At 34.7% G+C, this 26493-nt stretch overlaps 1 protein-coding gene across 1 annotated transcript in view; it reads left to right on the top strand.

Moving 5' to 3' along the window:
• The window catches only part of SEMA3A (semaphorin 3A), a 203356-nt gene that overhangs the window by 32938 nt on the left and 143925 nt on the right, over positions 1 to 26493 (top strand). The window contains exons 2-3 of the mRNA XM_077757607.1: positions 20712 to 20869; positions 25571 to 25633. Coding sequence (XP_077613733.1) covers positions 20712 to 20869; positions 25571 to 25633 — 221 coding nt within the window. The remainder of the gene's footprint in view (positions 1 to 20711; positions 20870 to 25570; positions 25634 to 26493) is intronic.

Below are 26493 nucleotides of genomic sequence, written 5' to 3'. Positions count from 1 at the left end.
GTGAGATCATGATCTGAGCCCGAAGTCAGACATTTAACCGACTGAGCCACCCAGGCGCTCCTCTGAATTGATTTTAAAAGTACATCAATAAAAAGCATTCTCTTCTTCTACTCATGCCAAAGAACAACCTTTTGTCTTAAATTTGGTAAATAGTTCTGTTGGAGCTAACAGAATGGGCCTGTTGTGACTTGACACTCAGCCTTGACACTTGCTAGCTCTGAGGTCCTACCCATGTTTCTTTACGTCTTTGAGTGCTGCTCTTCCGATCTGTAAATTGGAGTAACTCTACCTACCTCATGAAGTCCTTGTAAGGATAACATATATAAAAGGTGTAGGGGATCTGGCATAGGGTAGAACTAAACAAATATTCATTTTTCTTTTATGCCACAAAATGGTCTACAGTAAAAATGTTTCAATGCCAATATTTGGTGCAGTTTTGTTAGCGAAAGTAAATGTGGAATCGCTATACTCATTAAGAATATACTTTTACTGTAAGGTTACAGTACCTCAGATTTTATTAAGATCTCACAGCTATCTTTTGTGGTTTCAAAAGCCATATATTATTTCAGAAACAAATATAGATCAAGAATCAATCATATTTTGGGATCAACTTAGGATCTTTATGCCTCTTTTTATCCCTTCTAGTGTGAAAATTGATGCTTTCTATTCTGAGACTTTTGTTCCCTTTATTTCAGTATTTCTTTTCTGGCTTCCTAACAGCAAAATGTCCAAAATATGAAGCTCAAAATATTAAGCCCATTAAAACACAGTTGTCTGCACCCAGCTTGTATTAGAAGTAATTACCTAAAGCTAGTGGTAAAAAAGGGTATTTTCAGACCTCAAGTTACTAGAACCATAAATGCTTAGAGTGCATCAAGAGCTAAAAAAAAAAGCCTAACGTATTTTTTGACAGTTTATTCTGTGGTTGAATTATAGTATCACTAAGTAACACACCTCTCAAACTGCAAATTGCCTTAATGTTGAATGCTTTTCTCTAACTGGTGTGAAGAGGTGGTGTTCTAATTTTATTTCCCCACAATTACTATGTCAGCTCCCTTAGAAAGACAGCAAGGATAGACTGATAGAGCTTTATGTAGGAGTTGTGCATCTAAAATGTTTTGCTATTTAATAGGATTTATGTGCAGTATTTCCTAGGAAAAACACATTTGTAAAGATGAGTGCTTCAAAAAAAAAAACCACCCTATTTCTTTTAAATTACTGTAAAATGAAAAAAAAAGTAGTGTAAAGGAGGTAAGGTTTTTGGGGAGGTTGTTTTTATTATTTATTTATTTAAAAAATTTTTTGATTTGCTGTTCTTGTAAGGTTTAGCAATTTTGAAAAAACTGAGTACTTCCGTGGGTGTAGAAACAATTCTTTTTTTTAAATGTTTTATTTATTTCTGAGAGAGACAGCGTGAGCAGGGGAGAGTCAGAGAGAAAGGGAGATACAGAATCTGAAGCAGGCTCCAGGCTCTGAGCTATAGCTGTCAGCACAGAGCCCGACACGGGGCTCAAACCCAGGAACCGTGAGATCATGACCTGAGCCGAAGTCGGATGCTTAGCCGACTTAGCCACCCAGGCGCCCCTAGAACCAATTCTTTAATATTCCTATAACTGTAGCAAGCTCTAAAAGATCAGTTAGAATTCTCTGACTCTTGTACCTTTAAAACCTTGGTAAACAATTTCAAGTGGCTATTCATTATGCTCCGTGGGTGGCAGATTTTTCTAATGGGTTTTTGTAAAGAGAAGAAATTGAACAAAAGATACAGTCTTGTCCCTTGGAAAAACAATTTGAAAAAGGCAAAATATGTTTAGTTAATAATAATGCAAAATGTCATTGTCTACCAGACCTAGCAAGTTTAATGAGGCTTGTTTATGAAGTTATAAACTCTTACAGAGGCCTTTGAAAATTAGACCATAAACTTTTCAAGTGACCCAAGATAGAACTATAGATCTAAGTATGCTGAAGATAATAGGGATTAATAAGATGCTGGTCCTATCTTGGTAGCACCTCAAGCAGAGGAGTTGCATAATATGATAATATTTTAAGAAGATTACCCTGACTCTTTTGTGTCCAACACATTGAATGGTGTAGATGAATTTGTTTAGAATTAGGTTGCATTAGTCCAAGTAAGAGAATAGTGTCTCAAACTGGATTGTTAGTGGTAGCAATTGAAAGATGTCTATGAGTTTGAGATGCAGTTGAAGGGTACCATTGACTGGGATTTGCTGAATTTGGTTAATTGCAGCAAGTGTGTACTTTTCTATCAATTTTCCTATAGTTAAAAATCTTAAAGATTCTCTCAGGCAGAATATTAAAATTGCTTGANACACACACACACACACACACACACACACACACACACACACAAGCATGCACAGGTACAAATTCCATTAAAGCACGTCAGCATGCAAAATTCTTTTGACTTTTTCCTTGTAGATTCACTCTACAGAGTCCCCTTACCTTTGTTAGATATTAGTCAGTGTGTGGTCATCAGCAAACTTTGTACATGAAGTCTCAAATTAGCATTCAACAGGTTCTGAACTCAAGGGCTTTTGAGATCCCTACAGATGTTACTCATCTTTCAATGATAGAGTATGATATTTCATGGGATGTAGACATTTTTCAGTAAGGAAAGCAGTTAACAGCTAATAGTTATACCTTCATTTCTGTAAGTAAACATACAAATTGTAAAATATTGTTATAAGGGTTTTGGAGAAGTAGTGATAGCAGTGTGAAGAAAAATAGATTTTCATACTCAAAGGATTGTTAATGATTAGCAGCCTTTCTTATGCCATTCAAAAGAGTACATTTTTGCCTGTGCAAATATTCCAGATAATGTTAAAATTGCACAGAACCTTCACTCACTTACTCAGTAAATACCAAGCTTGAAAGTTACAATGCTTATTGCTAATTTGGGAAGAATTTAAACAAAGGATTCTATACATGGACTTTAAGTCAGTGCTGGCATACAGATTGAACATTTCAAGTCTGGTTATCCACCTTTAGGTGAAAAGGTTAGTTTCATGTACGGATTTGGCCTTGATATTGTTATACAGAGTCCTTTAACAAAAGAAATTGAGACGTTCTTGAAAGGATTAACATTTTATGGGTCAGGATGGAGGACTATGACTTTCATTCAAATAAATATATAAGGAAGAAATTCTATGGCTAGAACACACAGCTGGTGAAAAACATAATATTCCCACATACATTTCATGTCTTTTTGACATGTGTATCTTCACTGTATACAGACTTATATGCATACAAACTTTCCCACAGAAACATGCCACATACGTAGAATTGGAATGTGTATTTTACAAATAATCCCTTCACAGACAATTCAGGCAATAAATACTAAGCGAAGTAATAAAACTATCTTTTCCTGTGTCTTGCTCAGTTATGCAACATTGATCTAAATACTTTTTTTCTAATAGATTATTTTGTAAATACTTTTAAGTCATAGAATGACCCAAGGGTGCTATCATAGCTCTAACAACAGCATTTCTTTCTTTCTTTTTTTTTTTTTGAACAATAGCATGTTAAGAGTCACATTTTAAGGGATTTGTGATTACCTATAGGAGGGAAAGTTTGGAAAGAGCACTTTTCTGCTATAAGGCTTATAGATGGAGACTTTAAAATTGAAATGAATCCAATAATCAAGGAGTCATGATATTTTGGTCATGACAGGAAGTATAAACCCCATTATTTCTTTTTTCCCCCAATATATCCTATAAATACTGGGAGCCATTGATTCCAGAGGATTATATGAAAAAAGTGAAAAAGAAAAGCACAATAAAAGGTCTTGTTATCATTTACAAAATTCTATCTGGAAACAATTGTCTAGAAACCTTAAAAAGTTGGAATCATTATAACATCTTCAGAAAGAAAAGACATTAAAGATATTTAGACATTACATCATTCTTTTTGAGTTAGTCTGAGAAATATTTAGGAGCAGGTATCTTACATGTGGTGTTACAGAGGCAAAAAAAAAAAAAAAAGTCATAGACTCTTGCCAGTAGCTCCATCATAAATCAGATGTAGACTTACTATGGTATGCAGAACAAAACCTGAGCTTTCAGAATCTTCCTTAACCCTACAGTTAATCTGGAGATATTTGAAAGTAATTATGTCATGTTGTTTAAATGTAAGACAAATATTACCAATATAACTTTACCTAAATCTCAGATCTCATCAGCATACAGAATGCCTACTTTTAAAACTTTTCTTGGGTATTTTAGATAGAAATATATTTAAAACATTTTGAATTAACTCATTTTCATCCTCTCTTAGATAATTAAAATAAGCTAATGAGCATAAAGAAGAAGCAAGTGTTAAAGCCTAGAACTGCATCTGGTAGCTCTGTAAGGGCATATTTGATACAAGTTGACACAATTTCTCATCTATGGAAGAGAAATTCCCCAAGTGGAAAAGAGGGTCTATTTGAGGTCAAGTGTTTTTGTCAAGTTATTTGGGAAGAATGAAGCACACCTGCCCAAATCACATCACCTTCTTAAAATATAGAAGCTGTAGACGAGGAAGGTAGAGAGTTGATGAAAGCCAAAATACATTCAAATTCTCCCAAAAACTTTGGAGTAACTTTAAAAAAAACATCTATGAAAACCTAATGGGACTTGAGCACATTTGAGTCTAATTAAAAGAGACACTATTTTATGTAGTCCTGGATATGCTGATCCAACCATAGGAGGAATCCTGCATAATGAAAATCTTGCATGGGAAAGAGTGTTGATAGATAGGTCTTGAGTTGGAAGTATGAGGTCACTGGTTTATATCCTGAGGAGAAAACCTGGACATAGTCCATGAAAAACAGCTGCTTTCGTAAAATGTAATGTCTTGCACACAAATGGAATTAAACTAGCTACTGTCATTTTAAGGATTCCACAAGTCTCAAAGAGAGGTAGACATTTGGACTCAAGCATTTCAGACATGCTGTTTCAGCATGAAAATATAATTTTCCTTGACATAAATCAATAACGGAAAAAAATACATCGCAGTCGGAGTCCATACTTTATGACTTGAATTATTTACATTTATTGAGACTTACTTTATGGCCTAGAATATAAGCTATCTGGGCTCCATGTTTACTTGAAATGCCTGTATATTGTATTCTTGTTTATTGCAGGTATTTTACAAATGTCAACTAAGTCAAGAAAGTGGAAAATCTGTATCCTTTCTGTAGCTTTACTGAATGCATGCATATTTGCAAGGGTGGTCTATCAATTATTTGAAGAGAATTGTTGATATCTCTGAAAATAAAGGTAGATTTACCTATCTCTCTGTGTAGTTCCATCAGTTTTTAGCTATGTACCTTGAGGCCTTTTCATTAGGTGAAGAGACATTTCCGACTGGTACGTTCACTTNCGCCTAGAACTGCGGAATTCTCGCGAGATCTGGCTTCCTCCGGAAAGAGTGTTCCGGCTCTGGCGCTGTTGGGCTTGATTCCTCTGTTCTGAGAGGAGTTCGAAGGCTTAATGGAGTTCAGTTACATCCACGTATCTCACCCTGCCCTCCACGACTTTTTAAAATGCTGGTCTGCCTTATTATTTTCATATGGTTGTAAAGACATATTATTTTATCGCTTTAACAAGGAATTGTTTTTTTTAATTTTTTTAATTTTTAATTTTTTTATTATTTTTTANCCGAAGTCGGACGCTTAACCGACTGAGCCACCCAGGCGCCCCTACACGGAACTGTTTTAAAACCCCAAACGCCGCCCATCCCCCAATACTAGCTGCGTGATGGGTGTCTGCTCCGGCGCGCAGGCCCACTCACGGGCGCCGGCTGTTTGCGGGCAGGTAAGTCACGCCCCCCGCGCAGACCCGTGGGCTGGGGGGAGGGGCGTGGGCGCGGGTGCCCGGTTCCCCGCACCCGCCGTGCTGCGAGCGGCCTCCTGGATTCACCGCAGTCACGGGAGCGGCCAAGCCGCTGCGGAGCTGCCGGAAGCGGACAGGCTGCCCGGAGGCCCGGCTGTAGATAGACCAGCGTGGGGCGTAGAGCAGGTGCTCAGAAAGCAACTTGGGATTTGGACGTGGCTTTTGCTGGAGGTTTTTCTACACCAAATCCTCCCCGTGCCAGGGGCAGCGCTGGGTTTAAAGACTCATTTGAAGGCAGCCAGCCTGCACTCCCAGATGCACTATGAGGGAGGACCGGAGTTCTAGAATTTGGTCCAGGTCTCCAAGGGGCGATTCCGAGCGCAGGGCAGTGAATAGCGCCCGAGAGGTGAGTTCTAGGCCTGACTGCGCCCCTGCCTGACTTGGAGAGCTGAGTACTGTCCTCTTAGAATTGGGGCCTGGCTCTCGGATCATTGCTCCCAAGGCTGGCTTTCCCCACTAGGCTGGCAGGGAGGCTCCGTGGCGTGCAGAAGGGTCTGCCAGCTCGGCCGGCGGGAGGATTCTGGTTAATTAGCCATGTCAGCCAAGGCTACGGGAGGGAGGAACGGCAGCAAGCGTGCTGAGCAGGCTCCTCTCCCATCCGAAGGCTTAGTCCAGACTGTTCTGCTCGCTTAGCAAAACGTCATGTGACAGGGACGGAAGCCACGCAGGCCTGTGGCCACAGCCTCGTCAACTGGCCTGAAGACCAAGCCAGCCTCCACGCACAGGCCCAGGTGCCCTCACTCACTGGCCAGAAATGTAGATACTTCGCAAGAAAGTCTTGGCCAAAAATGTTTTGAAACGTATTTTAAAACCAAGGAGAGAGAGAGGAAAAAAACAAGCACTTTTTTGAAACTTAGAGAAAACATAAAGTGACTTATGTTTTATTTTTCAGTTCTAGACAAATGATTGCAATTCTAGGAAACTGTCCAATTTTTTTATTCAGACAATGCCTAATAATCACTAACTGAATTAGATATTATACACTTCTTACACCAATTTCATAACCTTTTTTGGTTTTTGTTTTTAATTTTTTTGTTTCTTTGAGAGAGAGAGAGAGAGAGAGACAGCGTGAGCAGCGGAGGGTCAGAGAGAGAGGGAGACACAGAATCTGAAACACAGGCCCTGAGCTAGCTGTCAGCATAGCACCCCACGCGGGGCTCGAACCCACGAACCGCTAAATCGTGACCTGAGCTGAAGTCGGAAGCTCAACCGACTGAGCCACCCAGGCGCCCCACCTTTTTTGGTTTCTATTTACCTTATATAGATTATTTTTCTCTAATTTGGAAATATCTATTAAAAATACGTTAAAATCAGATTCAGGATTCTACCAAAAACATCGGACATCATTATTACAATACTGTTACCCTCCAGAGATATAAAGGACTTAAAAGCAATACTAGACCACAAAAAAAGGACTGGGTCTGCATTCACTTTTCTGAATAATTAGCCTGGAAGATGTCTATCATTTTAAAATAATTGCGACCAAACTACTTTATCTGCTTCATGTCCCAATATTTATTAAGAAGTAGCATTTTTAGTAATCAGAGTCTGCCATTGATATGATAGTATCTCCCTTAATATTTCTTGAAAATAGGAGTGCTTTTATATTAAAAAAAAAAAGACTATCATACAAGATTGGGAAACATCAAGTTTCATAAAGTTTTCTTATGCAAATTTCCCCACAACTAGACCTCCAGCAGTCGTTAAGGTCTTAATTTGAAGTATAATATGGTGAAATATGCAGTATTCTCCCACACTTTTTGTGGAATACTTTATTCCATGGAGTATCAGAGGAAATGACTATTTTATGGAACACACCAGTATAGGATCATTCATTCATTATTATGTATGGTTGCTGCCATTGGGCAAAGAGAGAACTTCAGCAATTCTTAATATATAGTGAATGGCCTGTAAATGTCACAGAAAATATTTTCTAGCTTTTGTTTGGAAAATTCCAGATTTTATGTGCTTTTCCAGGTGTCTGTTTATCAACTGTAAGAAACACTGTAGAAGGTAGGGAGGAAATAAAAGGCTCTATAATTAAAATTAAATTTCACTAAGGTAATATTTTGAACCTCAAATAGTAGATATACATTAAAGAGGAAGCTCATGGTAGAATTGCTTAATTAACAAAACAGAAATGCATTTAGTAAAAGTTTGGCCACAAAAGTAGTGTAAGACCAAGTATAAGAATCCATTTAAGCATAGAGATTAAAAAGTGCATAGTTTTATCTTTTATGCATTTGGTAAGAAACTACTCATTTGTATCCCTATTTTGCTGCCCTCATGATTATAAGGTAAGAGTTCCAAGGTCAGTGATAATTCTGCTGCAGTGTATATTAAATCAATATGTGTATTTTTTCTGAATGTTACAAATCAACTACTGATAGTTCAAAAGCTCTGCCATTCTTTGATGTCTACAAAGATGATAACCAACTGTATGTACGTGGATGTTGTGCCTTTCCTGATAGACTGTCTTTTGACTTCACTTCTGTTGATAATTGGTACTTTTGCAACAAGAGCATTTTCAACTACCTGAATCAAAACTTTCATAGCAATATCACTTACTGGTTCTTGACAGCTAATGAAGTGGCAAAGCAAGGCTGATAAACTCCAGAGCCTATCAGGAGAGTTGAGTGTAACATTTTTTAGATTCTGATTTACTAAATGAGGTGGAAGTCATTAAGTTCATCAAACAAACTCAGCTATGAACTTTTAAACTAATTTCTTGAGTTTTTAAAATAGAAGTAAGTTCTTCCCCTTGAGTGCTTAGAAATGATAAAACAACAATTATAATTGAGAAAACCAGAACTTTTGTACTTGATTTTGTAATTCTAGTTTCTACCACATTTTGAGTCTTATTAGGAGTGGCATTTAACCTAACAAGAAACAAATGCCTGTTTTAGATAATTGCCTTAAAAGAAAATACAAAATTAAAATAAATACTTAAAATCTTGGAAATCTTGTTAAAAATGTTTTGCGATTTTGTGAGGTGAGAGTACATAGGTCACTACTTTCATAACAATTTATTAATTTGAAGATAAAATAAAAAAATAAATACCTATATTTGAAGAAGTTTTCTAAGTTTAAAGTTAGAAAATTATTGTTAATTATTTAATCCAACACTTAGTAATAATAGTAATATTATAAAGAAATGATTGACAGAGGTAATCTTTTAGGTATTTACATGCAAAATAAAAAGTATCAGGAAAATGAAAGAACTCAGAAATTGCGGACCTTAGATAATGTCATATGACTGTTTCATGCTCCCATACAGCTGCTCTCAGGGTTTCATTAGAACTTAATAGCACTAGCACTTTTTCTTTCTGTGTCTAGAGGCAAATTTTCCTATTATTCTCTGTATTCAAACTAATGGAGGAGTCTCATTTTGGGTTTGTTAAGGCAGGGATTAAAAGAGAACATATGTGGCTGTAAACAACGTTTATTATTTGTCATTCATTCTAACATTCTATTAGTGTTTTGGTTTGGTTTTTGGTTGTTTTATAAAAGGGAAAAGGTAGCATTTTTGATGAAGTATAGAAGGAAGTTTAATAAGAAATTGACTTATGCTGCTTTATTTTGCCCATACTAGAAGAGATAAATCTGGTTTTGAATTAGACTTTTGTTCTTGTGGCGATAAATGTCTGTGTGTCCTGCATCAGTCCAGAGAATGTTGAATGTCTGTTGTCCTGTTCAGCGCAGAGATATGCTGATTTAATGGGCCCTGAGAAAGCAAGATTTTCTTTCTCTCTCTCTCTCTCTTTCTCTCTTTCTTTCTTTCTTTCTCTCTCTCTCTCTCTCTCTCTCTCTCTCTCTTTCTTTCTTTCTTTCTTTCTTTCTCTTCCTTCCTTCCTTCCTCCTTCCTTCTCTCCCTCCCCTCCCCTCCCCTCCCCTCCCCTTCTGTGTATTATTTATTTTTGAGAGAGACATGGACATAGCATGAGCAGGGGAGTGGCAGAGGGAGAGAGGGAGACACCAATTCTGAAGCTGACTCCAGGCTCTGAGCTGCCAGCACAGAGCCCGATGCGGGGCTTGAACCCACAATCCACAGTCCCCAAGATCATGACCTGAGCTGAAGTTGGAGGTCTAACCAACTGAGCCATCCACGCACCAGAAAGCAAGGATTTTCAACAAATCTGCTGGATTCTTAGTTTCATTCTAGGGAATCACTGAATTGTCCTTAGGGTTCTTAAACCTATCCAGGCTCACATTATCTTTAATTTAATCCCAGAATGTTTCAAACTATGACCCAGTTGAATATACTTATTGCAGAATGTGTTTGGAAAAGAAAATTGAACAATTTTAACTTGTCTCATTTTCTATATGATAAAAATTTTTTTTTAAATGTTTTATTTATTTATAGGAGAGAGAGAGAGAGAGAGAGAGAGACAGCGTGAGCAGGGGAGGGTCAGAGAGAGAGGGAGTCACAGACTGAAACAGGCTCCAGGCTCTGAGCTGGCAGTCCGCACAGAGCCCGACGCGGGGCTGGAACCCACGAACTGCGAGATCATGACCTAAGCGAAAGTCGGACGCCCAACCGACTAAGCCACCCAGGCGCCCCTATATGATAAAAATTTTAAATTAATATTTCTGTACAAAGAAAATTTTAGAACAATATCGTAAGATAATTTTTGTAAAAAATAAAGAAAATATTTGGGCAAAGAAGAAGATAGGAAAACTTAATTTGCTCAAATTATCTATATAATAATCAATCCCCCTTTTATATGTATAGATAGAAAAATTACAGAATGTCAATGAGATCTTATGAACCTGCTTCATTAAAGCATCTGACTTCCTTTGATTAATAATTTCTGAAATGTGTCCACCCCAAAATTAAACACATTATTATGGGAAACATATTTATAATGTGTCATCATAAAAGTGTCATTATTGTCACTAAGATTAGAATAGACTCAGAGCATATTGTATGGTTTCATCTAGAGATCTTTTGAGTTCACTGGTTTTCAACAAACACCTTCCTCTTCCATCTCTCCTCCACTCCTTTCTGGGAAATCTGATTCAAACAGAATCCTTTTATGGGCAAGCCAGAAGTCTTCATAATCAAAATGTATTTATGCTGGTTAAAGCAGTGGGACATGCCTAGGTATGCCATATGAATGCCGTCCCTATTTTCCATACCCCCCTCAAAAGACAATAAAATTAGCTCTCAGGTGAGCAATTTTTACTTCTTTAACTGACAAACTCAAATTGTTTTTGTTTGTGACACCCAGACACCATGCAATTTAGAGAATGACTAGAGGAATAAGAGGAGTAGAATAAGATATGGGTAATCTAACCCGCATGCACTGTTGTACGCTCATAAGCATGTTCATTTTTTCCACCTAATCAGTTATTCATCTACTCATTCATTTGATAAACATATAATAAATATCTTTTGTCAACAAAATCTAGGATTTTGGTGATTCCTATACCCAGCCCCACAAACTGACTCCTCTGATTTGGTTACTTGATTGACCCTTGAGAATGTCCATATGATCTCTTGGACTTCCTTGAGACCTTCTCTCTCTTCCAACTCTAAGAAATAGATTCTTCTCTTAATCAAAAAGGGACGCTCATGAACACTGAAATAAATATGTTCTCCAGAATGGTCACACTCCAATGTATCAGTTTTTGTCAGTGAATAACAAAGTCTTCTTTCCTCCCATAAGTATATCATAGAGTGGAAATGATGGAAAAATACTGATGAAATACTCTTTTCTTTCTCAAGTAAAAGCTGATTTGCTCAGCATTATAAAAATTCAAATAAATTATTCTTTAGCAGTTTTTAAAAATTCTTAACAGTGGGCATATGCAGCAGATTACATGTGGTTTATAGATATTTAATTCGCCATATATGAATATTTTCCACAGTTTTATTACTGGAAAATTAAAGTATATAGTTTATAAAACATTTGCTTTCTTATAGTCATGTAGAATATGATAGTTATTTGAAGAACACACTGAAATATATGCTATGATATGTATAAATGATTGACCAGAACTGCCTGACAAATTTTATTCATTAGATAAGCGTCTTTTTTGTTTGTTTGTTTACTTTAACTTTGCTAATGATAATACAATCTTTACTGCTCATAGGCATTTAATGAACATTTACTGGTAATAGAAACCTGCCTGGTAAGGAGCCTTATAAATAATTAAGACATAAATACAGAATCAAAAACAGTTTCGATCGATCTCTGTATTACTAGCCTATCACTCAAAGCCCCGAATGAAACTAGTGTGAATTATAAAAGAAAGATAAATACTTTCTTTTTTGGAGATTGGAGATTCTTACCGACTAATCATCTTTCACAGAAATAAGTGATCAACTGCAATGCATAGTTGTATTAAACACTTCTTTTCACATTAAAACATTTAGTTGCTTTATGTAATAATGGTATTTAAATTAATTTTTATTTTTCCAAGGAGAAGTAAAAATCAGTGTCTTGCATTAGTTTTTTTTTAAACCATTAGCAGCTTTTATTTTTGAGCATATACTTGTACAAAAACTTACCAAAGGTCATGCAGCAAAAAATTAGGAAAAAAATTAAAGTTTTGATTTTTCTAGAAATTTATTTAGAAAGAACATTATACTGAGATCCAGGAGAATTTAATATAAACCTGGCTTCTGCAACTATTCATTGTAAAGTAATTTATGCTTTTTTATAAATGGAAGTAATCAGACATTATAGTATAAAGATTTTTTTTAGATCTCCTATTCAATACTTAATAAACTATATCGTTAATCATTTTTTCACAGATAATTAGACTCATATAGCACTGTGCTAACTTTATATCTAATAATCCTCTGTATGTATGTGGTAAGACTAGTAACTTGCATTCAGGTGTTACTTGTGATGATGATGATGGTGGGGTGATGGTGGTGGTAATGCCACCTTTGTACTTTATCTGTACTTTCACTCTGAATGACATTTTCCTATAACTTAATAGCCATTTAGATTTTTAGAGTTTGTTTCTGTAATTAAGCATTTGAGGATACACATTTTATGATTTGTTCACCCTTTGATTACTAATTCAATCCTACCTGGAAAATATAAAGGTATGTGCCAGATTTCAGCATTCTGTCTCAAAAAACTTCATGCTTTTGCTATATTGGACATATTTTCTTAATAAGTAGTGTTTGATATTTCATTGGCATTACTTCTTTCTTCATTTAAGATAGATATTTTTCTCTGTTTTCTTATTCTTTTTTTCCACATGAGATTTAAAGGAAAGGGATAGAGTAAAATGCCTTTTCCTCAACATTAATGCAAGAAAGTCTTAGTTGTTTTGTAGAAGATTATTCTGGAGGTCGTACTAACATGGTTTGTTGGTGTAAACCTATAGAGGAAATTCTGTTAGAGTATAATTTTAATAAGCAAAGGAAGAAACTGTTAGGAAATGAATTATGACAGTGACAGTGAGGATATAAGCGAAAGAAAATACACAGAAAATTATTGTTGTGTTAAACAAACTGAGTGATAGATTGGACCAGTGGATGATGAAAAGACCCTAGGTTACATGATTCTTTGGATGAGTGATACCTGCATACAATTTTAATCATACAAAACGGTGATGATGCCAGTGATGGAATGAAGAAAAGGGAGTGAGTTTTGTTCAACTCCTGCAAACTCTGACATGTTTGTACAGTATCTACAGAAAATTTCTGGTAAGCCCTTGTTTGGCCTTCATAGGGAAATCTCTCTTGGAAGATATACATTTAAGACATGTCAAAATCTTGCTAGTGACAAAGAAATACTTGTAGAAAAGATTACCCATGGAATTATTACTGTGTAAAAAAAGACCAAGTACAGAGCAAGTAAAATAATGTAAAGATTTAAGAGCCTACCAACTAAGGTGAGTTACAGAATAGTCAAACTTTTTAATGTTTTTTCCTTAATAATCTGTTCTTAGTATTCTCAAAGATTATATACCTTCTTAGAGGTAGAATAGGGTAAGACCAAAAGAACCTGGCCTCTGGTGTCAGAAGGGAGTGGATATCTTGACTTTCACATTATCTCTATGACCTACATATTTCCAATATCTGTTTGAGTAAATTTCCTCATGAGAAAAAATGAAAATGAAAACTGTCACCTCCAAGTTGTGTTGTGAGACTTTTAATGAATAGACACACCTATAAATCATTTAACAGTTTTTGGCACATGGTAGGCAATTAAAACTTTACCTCATATTTTCTCTTATTTCTCTGTTTTGATCATTATCATGACCTTTGCATGGAATGCTCTGCCACACTTCATCCTGCTGGTCAAGTCATATATTACACATTTTTTTTTTTTTTAAGGCCGGGATTAATTACCAAGCTCTTTCTCCAATGATTATCCACTTTTCCATGAGACATTAGTTTCTCCCTCATGTTAATTTTCTTAGCTTTTATTATTCTCGTTGTTCATTTAGTTTTCGCTTTTTTGAGGGCATTTGTCTAACTTTCCATCAAGGTTTTATTACTCTTTATATTACACATACTATTTAGCCAGTGCCTATGTGTTATACATAATAAAGACCAGGTATGTGCTTGTTCAATTAGATTAGTCTGTAGGAAGTAACTTTCCACACATATTTTTCACATTATAAAAAGTAGAAAACAGATTGATATCACAGATAGGCCTGGTCTTGAGTTTTACAAGCATTTTTGAGGAAAATATATCGTCTCTCCCTGACAGTATAGTTCATTGTGCGGCATCTAGAAGCTTGGAAACTGGGTTTCGGGTGGTAATGGACCTTTACCTGTCTAAAATCAAATGTGGGCACCTCATACCTTGATTAGGGATTCTGTCCAAGTCAACTACAAATAAGAAGCACCTGAGAAGAGAAAAGTCCCACCATAAATTCAGTGTGTTAGGAGAAGTTAGATATCAAAACCTTAGCAAATATAAACAAGTTGGATGGACTTAGAGAAATGATCTGGGCAGAGGTGGGGGGATTATGTTTTATAGAGTGTTGTGACATCTGGCATAGACTGGAGAAAGTAGTAAACGGAAAAGTTACTATCAGACCAAGATAGAAAAATTGGATATACATTTCAAGTGTTTACTGATAATGAAATTAGAAGATAGATTTTTCTAAGTATATTTGAGCAATACATACCAAACTTCATGAAGTCAGAGAATATAGTCAGCATCACTAAATAAATAAAAGCATGTAGACACCCACTAATATTAGCTCTATCTATGTAATAGCAAAAAAAATACCTGGCTAGAAATGCTGTGAGTAGAATTCACCATTCACACAATTTATCTTAGAGGAGTAGTTGCCAAATGTGTCTGTGGAAAGGTACTTCCTTCTGTGTAACAGTCTTTAAAAACAAGTCCTTGGTGAAATAAAGTAGTAAAAATAAGGTGAATTTTTCTATAATATAAATGTATTCCTATCTAAGGATTATCCTTTGTGTGTGTATCTGTGTGTTTCTTCCTGCTTTTTTTTGGTACTAAATGGTATGTCAATAGCACTTGTTTTTGTTATTTTTATAATGGAACATAAAGTTGCCAACTTTTAGTTTAGCTCCTTTTGTGCTTTAGAAATAACTTTGGTGTATGAAATTTAAAAAATAATCTAGGAAGCACTGGAGTACAGGATCTAAAACTTTGGACCTCAGTGACCTTTCTAGTATTTACAAATATCTGGATATAGTCATCATTTAGTCAAAATATTTGGCCTCATTTAGATCCAGCCTTTGAGTACTTTAAATGGGATCTTTGTTCTATGAAAGGACAAAGCTCAAGTCATGGAAAAAGGACATGAGGCTAAAGCCATGAATGAATACGGGTGATTAATTTGAATCCAGTAACTGGGAGAGTCCTATTACCTTTTATGCTATAAAACTTAGAGGGGGTGGTAAAGAAAGGAGAGAGAAAAAGAGAAAGGAAGAGCACGAGAATGAGAATAGTAATGGAAGTCAGAAATATAAAGAACAGAGTGGCTGTTGTTTGGATTTGAAGGTCAAGCAGTTATTAATCCTATAAAAACATCTAGTTCTGGGCGGTCTTGTATTCTAGAAATTTGTATTCATTTCATTGCCTTTTAAGAATCTGACTCGGTTATTGTAATATAATCATCTGTAGAAATCTATTTTTATTCTAACAATAATCAAAACACCACAGGAACGATTGAGTTTTATTGTGTAGAGATCAGTAGTCATGTATGATTTTGATATAAATTCTCTCATAGTTTTTTTCTTTTCATATATTGAAATAAACATATGAGAAGAACATCAGCTCATACAATAATTTTTCAGGGGCACCTGGGTGGCTCAGTTGGTTAAGCGTCCCACTTTGGCTCAGGTCATGATGCCCTGGTTCACGGTTTTGAGCCCCACATCGGGCTCTGTGCTGACAGCCAGCTCAGAGCCTGGAGCCTGCTTCAGATCCTGTGTCTCCCTCTCTCTCTGACCCTCCCTTGCTTGCACTGTCTCTCTCTCTCAGAAATAAATAAAACATTAACAAAATATTTTTTCCATATCTTAATCTGCTGATAATGATTATAAACAATGTCTTTTTTTCTTTAAGGCAGATCTCAAAATTTATAAATAAAGTGGAATGAAAATTAGAATTGACTCATGAGGGGCACCAGTATGGCTCAGTAGGTTGAGTGTCCAGCTTGATTTCAGCTCAGATTATGATCTCACAATTTGTGAGATGGAACCCTGTGTCGGGCTCTGCAGTGACAGCCCAAGCCTGCCTTGGATTCCCTTTCTCCCTCTCTCTGCCCCTCCCCCAGTTGCATGTGTGCTCTCTATCTAAATAAACTTTTAAAGAAATAAAGAATTGATTCATTAGAATAGATCATGGTTCTTCTCCCATAATAGTTGGTGGGATGTTCTAATTAAAGGACATTAATTATAGTTTCATTTCTTTTGCTCATCTTATTAGATTAAAAATTATATATGGACTTTATATATAAGTGTCTTGAATATGAAAACACTATTTTTTGGAACTGTATCACAAGAGAGTGTAATCTACTTATAATTGACCACTCTGCTGCTTGAAATCATAGGCAATGATTCCCATTCAGAACATCTATATACACTTAATGCTACATTGTCTTATAATGGTGATAATAGCTATAACTATTGAGCAAAAATGATTTACTCTTTGATCTGTATATCTTTCATTTTGTCATTAAACAAATTATAGATGCTAAATCATTTTGGGAAGCTGAAATAAACAGAATGCTTATTTAATCACCTTTCAAACTTCAGAATAAAAAGTTCCGTAAAGAGTGCTTGTCTGAAATGGCACTTTTGATTACGGTTGCACCTTGACTTCTCTTTATGCTTACCACAGAATGTAGAGGTTTAGGTGATGTCTCAACCAGAAAAAAAGCTGAATTATACCCAGAAAGAATTAGTGTCTTTACATGCTCTGGTCTAGTAGGATTCACTATAGTCAAATTGATTCTGTAGAAATTTAGATTGTTCTGTAATGTTTCTTGTTATTTGCTTTAATATGAACATAGCCAAGATGTGAAAAGGTGGTAGAATATTAAACAACTCACATTTCTGAATATTTTAGTTACAATTCCAATTTATGTCACAGTAAGAATTATAAAATAGAAGGTGAAAAGAAACTCCTAAAATTCTGAAGGAGTAGAGTCAAAGTTAAAGTTATTTAATATCAGGTATAGGTGAATATCTAAATAGAGGGGAAAAACATAATATATTTAAATTATGAAAACAGACTGTTAAAGAACATAAGATATATCTAGATTTAGAGAAAACGTCTCTGATTTTAACCTAGGTATTTTTGCTGTGGAAAGTGCTGAGATAACCTAAGCAATCTAGAATTTGCCATGACTCTGTCATGAAGGTCTCCGACAGACTCTTTTCTCAGTTGTAATGAAATATAAAAAGTCCTTGGTGGGGAGGAACATCTTAAGAAATTGGGGCAAAAAGAAATGATTGGGCAAAATCAAGTATATTTGAAAGTGAAAACACAGCTGCTAACCCAAACTCCAGGAAAATATTGTCTCTTTATTTAATGAAATGATCCAGCACTAGCATGTTTTTAAAGTGTGGTTTGTTTCCATAGTGATGTCATACATAAACCACTAAAGGCTTTTCTCTAAGTTGTGTGTACCGAGCAACCAATGATTTTCCCTGAACGAATTTACAAAATTCATCCTGTAACGTATTTTTCAATTGGGTGAATATTTTTATTCTTGGGAGTTATAATATAGATAGGCATTACATTTATTATTTAAAATTTAGGTTATAGAAATTGGCAAACAAAAAGAATATTTCACTATTCTTAAAATGACCTCTATATTTAATACTAATGTAAATAGAAAAGTTTATTGGTCTTCTTTATCCCTTTACCATACAAAATTATAATGTTAATGAATTAGCATATTTAGTAAGATAGGTAGAAAAATATTTTTTCAGTCTGCTACATCTGGACCTTAATTTCCTATTTGTGGTTAAAAAGATTGAACATACTACCATTTTACCTCTCTTTACACACAAAGGTGATTGTGTGCTTTACTATGCAAACTATTCTAAGTATTTTACATGAATTACCTAATTTCACCTTCGTGGTAGCTCTGGTAGCTCTTAGAAGATATATTATTAACCCCATCTTCCAAAAACTAAGGTCCAACATATCCAGTAATGTACCCCTGCCTTTTATAGTAGCCCTTTCCATCCTCACACAGCTCAGGATGCCTGAAATTTCAGTCTTATAATGATTCTCTATAGCATTGATTATTTCAATAATTTGGAAACTGGTAACAGGATGGCATTTAAATTCAGATACTGTGTAGTGAATTATGTTTTTTTTTACTCTCTGGAAACTAATAGCTCTCATTTATTTCAGACATAACTTATGTGAATGAAATTCTCAAAGTGATTCCTTCCTTCCCTCCCTCCTTCTCCCCTTCCTTCTTTCCTTTGTCCCTTCCTATTATTTCCTTCTTCCTTTTTTTTTTTTTGTAGGGGTGGAGAGTGAAACAGGCTAGCCCAGTATTAAAGTGTTTTGATTAATTAATTAGAAAATAAAAAATTAATAATTTTTAACAATTGTTATAATTTTTCACATTAGGTGGATGGATAGATAAATCCATAGGTAAAAGTGTACATTCAATTTAATATTTAATGGCCTGGTAATATGGAAAAGAAACCATGTGAGTTGTGGATAGTGAGCTATTAATTATAGATTTTCTGACCTGAGGGATGTTAATTCTGGTAGATAAGTCTTTTATATGAATGATTGACAGTGTGATACAAATTACAAGAGTAATTTAAGCACAAGGTTAAAAAGAAATTATAAGAATTTCTTGGGGCTTGCATTTGAACTAACTGTTAAGAATGGATCCTCTTTATGGTGCCTGGGTGGCTCAGTTGGTTAAGTGTCTGACCTCAGCCCAGGTCATGATCTCACAGTTTGTGGGCTCAAGCCCCTTGTAGGCCTCTGTGCTGACAGCTCAGAGGGTGGAGCCTGCCTCGCTGTGTCTCCTTCTCTCTCTGCCTCTCCCCTGCTCATGCTCTGTCTCTCTCAAAAATAAATAAACATTAAAAAAAAAAAGAATGGATACTCTTTTGTCAAGGTGGTATATAGTGGTAGATGTCAAGAACAATGGCAGCAAAGGCTAAAAAGTGGACAAGTACAGATATGTGTTCCTGAGGGATGTAGGACATGAGGGAGGAATACTGGGTTGCGGCCTAAACTCAGATGGTCTCTAATGCTAAGTTAAGGAGTTTGAACTTTATTCTCCACTGAAATAATGTTTTTAGTTATATGGAGAAGGCAGTAGGAGAAATAGATAAAGCAAGGAAATTTATCATAAGGCTAATGTCCTGGGGTCAGGACTGGGATAGAGGAAGGGTCTATATTGCTGCTTTCTCTCCCTGAAAAAGACATTCTACATTTTGTGGGTGTTGATGAAAGGGTTCGGCTATGTATGTCCTGGAAAAGTCTGAATCATTGATTCAAGACACAATTTTGGAGAATCTTCAACATTCCCATCCCATGGGAGGGGGCTTGTGGTGGTATATGTGTATAATTTTGACTGAAGCTGATATGTAAAAACAAAAACAAAAAACCTCTTTGGTGATTATCAACAGTTGCCTTTCTAGTGCAAAGGTGGACTTACAATTAATGTTTTTATTTGAAAATAGTTCTTCACTTAGATATAGGTCTAGAAGTTCAGTATGTGGACCTTCTTAGCAAAAGCGAATAGAAGAATGATAATAAACTGAAAAATTGAAGTTAGGTAGTAAAATTCATATAACTTTTGTTTTCATGAAAACCTAACTTGGCTTCTCTATATATGTCAGTCACAAAATATTGCAAAAGATTTAGATGGTGGAGTTAATGAATTAATGGTCAAAAAGAAATGTCAAAACTCCTCAATAAAAAGAAGGCTCAAACAATGTAGGAGGTTAAAGTGTTTCCCCCATACTTCCTCTGCTCTGTTGGCCTCTGTGCTTTTCCTTTTAGGTAATGAGTTGGAACAAATGAACCCATTTTAAAAAGGCTTTGTAAAACTAAAGACATTTTTATACGATACTGAGCATTTTATTTTATCATTACATGCAAAGAAATTTCTCATTGGATCATTGTCTGGTTAAGGTATTTTATCCCCTTTTTCTGAAGGAGTGTGTGGTCTTGAGTATGAAATCAGCAAACAAATGAGTATGACATCCATTTCAATGAAATGTAAAAGGAAAAGAAATGGCTACTCTATGTTTCTTAGTACCATTAAGAACAACCACAGCAGACAGTAGTTAGATTGCCATGTACCAATAGTCCATGCTCATGTAGGACCTCACATTAACTCCCAATGTCTTGCTTTGTTACCTTGCAGAAATGTTGGAATCCAACAATGTGATCACTTTCAATGGCTTGGCCAACAGCTCCAGTTATCATACCTTCCTTTTGGATGAGGAACGGAGTAGGCTGTATGTTGGAGCAAAGGATCACATATTTTCATTCAACCTGGTTAATATCAAGGATTTTCAAAAGGTATCTTTATTCTAATGTATAACCTGTAGTTCCTTTAAAACATCTCGAGCTATTTAACAGTGAATTCTCTAGCTATTTAATAGTGTGATAGCTGAAAAAAATGTTTAAATTCATATTTTATCTTTTCAGATGCAAATAAAAGCAATGCATTGATTTGAGTATCACAGATCAATGAATGCAGTAAACCATAAAAATCATCAAGGAAGAAACCATAGTATGTTAAATGATCATTATAAGAAATACTGACTTAAGTTTATCCTTCCATAGTTATATCATTTTTCCTCCATAATATTTAACATCTGAACCATTATATTTTATATCATAATTGATGTCATTTACTCTCTGTGTGTGTATATGTATGTGTATGTATATATCACTATACTGTCAGCAAATGCAGAGTTTATCAATCATTTTACACATGCCTAATCTGGTGTGTCACCTGTTTTTGTAAATGATGATTATTGGAACCCAGACACTCATACATTTACTTATTGTCTAAGCTTGCTTTCATTCAACAATGCAGAATTGAATAGTTTTGATAGAGATCATCTGGCTCACAGAGCCTAAAATATTTACTATGTGGCCTTTTAAACAAAAAGCTTGCCAAACCCTCATCTAGAAGATCAGTTTTAAGTGTCAAATCTTTACAAATGTGGTCGTTTAGATACTAGTAGTCTATCAGTTTTATCCTTACTCTTTACAGTGTTTTTGGCTTATATGATTAATAAGTTCTACAGTTTGGAAAATAAACATGGATTGAAAAATTAGTGGAAATTATGCTACTGAGTCCATATGCTGCACTCAAAGTCAGTGATTTTTTCATAGTCAGTATTTCCAGTCATAATTCTCTGAGGAACAAAGATCTTTTATGTAGCAGCTTTTGCAAGAGTGCTAGTACAACAGTTTTTTTTAGAGTACATATACATCAGTTTTTATTGTACATTAGTTTTGCTGCTTAACATTTAGGACTTTTAGAGTGGTGTTTCCTAAACTTCTGATAAACTCTAACAGATTGGACAATAAATTTTAAAAAGTAAAGAATTGTATTAAAAGCTTTTGTCCTGGTTGGAGAATATTGCTTTGAATATCAAATGAAGATTAAATTCAAAGCTGATTCATATCACTAATAGAGTATGCCACTGGACCCAAGACTTTTACTTTCCTATTATCTAAACTCTAAGATTCTGACTGCACATAAAGATTTGATTCATTATGTGTAGCATACAAAATAGCAATGATATAGTTAGAGATTAATATACGAGATTTAAAATCACCTTTGATATTTCTTATTCTGAATATTTCAATCTGTTTTCTAAGTCTTCTCAGATGATAGTAATATCCCTAAGATTATCTATTGTCTAAGAAAACTATCCATTTGTTTTACTGAAATGACAAAAATATTTAGAGTCTTTTCTAAAGGTCATAAAATAAGCAGTTTTGTTTAGTGAACAGAAGTCATCCTTTTTATATAATGAGTGAAAAATCTAAGATTAAGGAAAAATTGACAGTTTAATATTAGGAGATTATATCAGTTCAAGTTTTCATGTTTATAATAATTTTATCATTTTGTAAAACTCATTTGTATGAATATAAATATATTTATATTATATAAAATATATACATACTATATTATTTTGTTCATAGACAATATATGAGCAACATCACATCTCAGAATATATATTTAATGTATTTGGCATTTTTCTCTGAATAAGGAAGTAATAAGGATTCTTAATTTATATACTTACTTTGTTCTAAAATCGAAAAGACTTAATTATTGTATGACACAACCAACTGTTTTATCAATGAAAAAAATTCCAGAGCTGTTTGTTTGCCCAGGATATAATCACTGTATCTTCTACCATCTAGACCTATAATATATATACTGAAGTAATAAATATATATATATATTCATTATACACACACACACTGAAGTAATGGATTAATTCAATTTAGGTGACTTGCCCAATATCATAGTGTTGTTGTTATAGGTCCTGCTCTTGAGTTTAAAAATCATTATTGTAATGGAAGACATATTTCTAATTCTAAAACATTCACTCCAAACATACTGTTTAATTATACCACACTGTCAAGGGGAGTAAATTCAGTTTACCTAAGAATTCACATCCATTCATCTATTAATGTTGTTTTTAACCTATGTATGATGTTACTCAGCATTTTCTAAAGCATCTACTCTTGTAATAAACTTTATAAGGGTTTGTATACGATATAAATAATTCTTGAGGGACTTACAAGATAATATTAAAGATAAGATTATGAACATAAAGGTACATATTAAGCCAATCCTTATTAGAGGTAACACATTCTCAGATTTGGAAGGACCATGAAAAGAGTCTAGGCCGTCATGAAAGGGTGATGTTTCTTTAAGTCATAAATGCTTGCTTATAAAATAATGAGTGAGAGGGGCTTTCATGAATAAAACCATACAAACATGAAGAAAGGAAAGTGTAATATAGATCATAAAACACTTTGAAGAAGTTTCTGAGTAAGAAATTTAGGCATTGTTAGTTAATTGAGAAATTTTGGAGCTAAAAAGAAAAAATATCAACAGGTAAACAAATATAACCAAATAGTCAGGAATTATTCTTTATGAAAGTGGATACTATTGGAAATGACAAATACATTTATATTTTTTATATAAAGTAAATAAATATATTCCACTGACTTATAATTATGCCCATTAACCGCTTTCCAAAATAGCATATTATATACCAAAACTTATTTTATTCGTCTCAAATTTTTAAGCTTTATTTATTTATTGGGAACTCTAGAAAAGTTTAGAGTACACACTCCTCTAAGTTTGAGAGAATTGAGCCTGTGTTATCAAAATTATTTTCTATCAACATTTTACATAGGAGAAAAATGACAAAATGAGACCCATGCTATCTCACCCCCAGCAGTCAAGAGCAAGGAAAGTATGAGAAAACGACTTGCCCTTTTCAATTAAAAATCGTATGTTTTAATAATCTGTGAGCTTTATAGATTGCAACTGGCAAGCCTAGTATGAAAGTCAATAAATCTTAGACCTGCTATGTATTATTGTTGTATGTCTTAAATGAAATTTGTATTTTACCCTCCCATCATAAGCTTTAAATAGGAATAGATCACTTGAGCTTTCCATAGCCATGGTGAGGAAAGAGCTGTGGAATGTATGGAACGTACTACCCAGCACCCGCTCTAGTAATTCAGAAGTCAGGGTAATGTAAATTTTAAGGATGTGCATTTATTATGCTTAGATTTTTTTTTTTTTATTACTGGATTACTTTGTAGGAACCTTGTGGAACAAGTCAGATGATAGTTTTAATTTCTATACACAGATAAACAGGAAAAGAAAAGCACATAAAAATGAATACATAACTTAAAAGCTTCAGAGAGTAAAAATGAATGTATAACCAAAAAGTTTTAGGGCTTTTTTAATAGTGACACGGACCTGAAAAGCATTTGTTATGCTATCATAGGTTATTTCAGTATGTCCTAAAGTCTTGCTTATAAATGTGTTTTATTTTGTTATTTGATTCCCTAGATTGAATATCACAGCCCTTGCACAAGTTTATGACTATTTATACTGAATTATCTAGAGGCTCCCAAATAAAAGATGATCAGTCATTTTGAGACTGACAGCAGACATGAATGAGTGACTGCACCCTGTCTGGAATTTTTTTTTACATATGACACTTTTTTCTGCAATTAACTGTTACCAGAAGAGAAAGATGAATTAAAAAAAATTGCACATTAAATTGTTCTGCCCCAATATAGATAGGAGACATTATATTGCCCTGGGGAACTGAAAAAATTTATATTAAAATTTAGATGAGAGTATTTGCATTAATATTATGAAGACAAATATATCCACTGTCCTCTACACCACCAATAATGTCTTGGCATGCCTACCACCAATGATTACTACCTGTCATTGTAACCATACCATATAGAAACCTTTGGAATTTAACATAAGTGTTATCAAAGAATGAAGGGGAAATTTTAGGGATGAAACAATTATTTTTCAATTAGTCTGAGTTTTTCCCACAGTGGCAGAGTTTTTAGAGCTATCTATTTGCTTTTTCATTTCCTTCTTTATCTGCAGAAAGTATATAATGCTACTCTTCCCTACTGTGCTGTGCACGCACACACGCGCGCAAACACGCGCGTGCACACCCCCCCCCCCCCCACAATTTATTTCTAAGATGACCCTATCAGTTGCTTATTCTAGCATGTCATGCTGAAATTTGAATTAGGGAAAAGGACTCAGAGCACCCAGTGTTTAAATTTAAAATGATTATTTTATAATAAAGACAGATTCTTTTAGAAGAATGTTAGCCACTTTTTATGTTTTTTTCTATATCCCTTCACTAGATTTTCTATATCCCTATCACTCAAAATGATCTTCCTCTCCCAACTGGACAGTTCTCTTCTCTGCATGCTGCTTAGAGTTATTGACTACATAAATTCTGTGTTGCTCAACTTTCATAAACAGCAAAGACCAACGGGTAGGCAGAGATTGAATCATTTAATTCATACTGATTAACAGATGCCACTGCAAAGTCTAGGCTGAAAAGTTTCTACCACATAATGCTTTGTGAAACTGTCTTTATCTAAGTTGCCCCAACTTAGTCTAACAGACTATAATGTTGGCTCACTCCTGGAACTTGATTGGCATAAAATTATGTTTTTCTTTGCGCTTAGATTGTGTGGCCAGTATCTTATACCAGAAGGGATGAATGCAAGTGGGCTGGAAAAGATATCCTGGTAAGTATCAATCTACGAAATTATCTTTGTAATTACATAATTTATTACTCTGTCATCATTTTTGTTTAGTGTTATATTAAATAAACACCATGCTTTACTTGTGGACTAAATCACTTTATAGAAACACAATAATACTTAATTTTGGATATTGACATTTTTATATAAAGAAAGTGGGCAAAGGCAACAATATGCCTAAAGATTTACATATACATAAAAGATAACAAAATGCAATTTTGCAGCATATATACTTGTATTCAGCATGTCAACTTTTTTGTACAAATTTGTTTTCATGTGTTAATTATTCTTGAATTCCTTTTAATGATATGAAATTGTTCTACTTCTGAGTCATGATTAAATTACCCCTCTTCCTTCTTTGCATTCTATTCTTTTTCTCTTTTCCTCCTGTTTTTCTTTCCTCTTCCCTTCTTTCCTTCCTCCCTCCTTCCTTCTCTTCCTTCCTTCCTACCTTCCTACCTTCCTATTTTCCTCTGATTTCTTAAGTAAGGATTGAGTAATGACTAGGTAATAAGCATTGTCTTGGGTGCTATCGAAAAAAGAGGACTGGTAAGCAATCCAACAATGGTTTTACCTTTATCAAAAGGTAGAGTCATTTTTCCTGAGGTAAACGTTGTCAGTAAAATTAAGTGGGTCACTATTTTGAAATACAGCCAAGTATTTGCACAGATCATAAAAAGCAGTTATAATCATTTAAATCAATAAAGTAAGATGAATTTCAGGATTTAAAACATATAATTTAGGGGCACCTGGGTGGCTCAGTTGGTTAAGTGTCCTACTTTGGCTCAGGTCATGATCCCACAGTTCAAGCCCCATGTGAAATTCTGTGCTACCACTCACAGCCT

Source organism: Crocuta crocuta, unplaced genomic scaffold (genome assembly GCF_008692635.1).
Source record: "Crocuta crocuta isolate KB4526 unplaced genomic scaffold, BGI_CrCroc_1.0 scaffold63, whole genome shotgun sequence".
In the NCBI taxonomy this organism is placed as follows: domain Eukaryota; kingdom Metazoa; phylum Chordata; class Mammalia; order Carnivora; family Hyaenidae; genus Crocuta; species Crocuta crocuta.
This window is presented reverse-complemented; position numbering and strand designations above follow the sequence as displayed.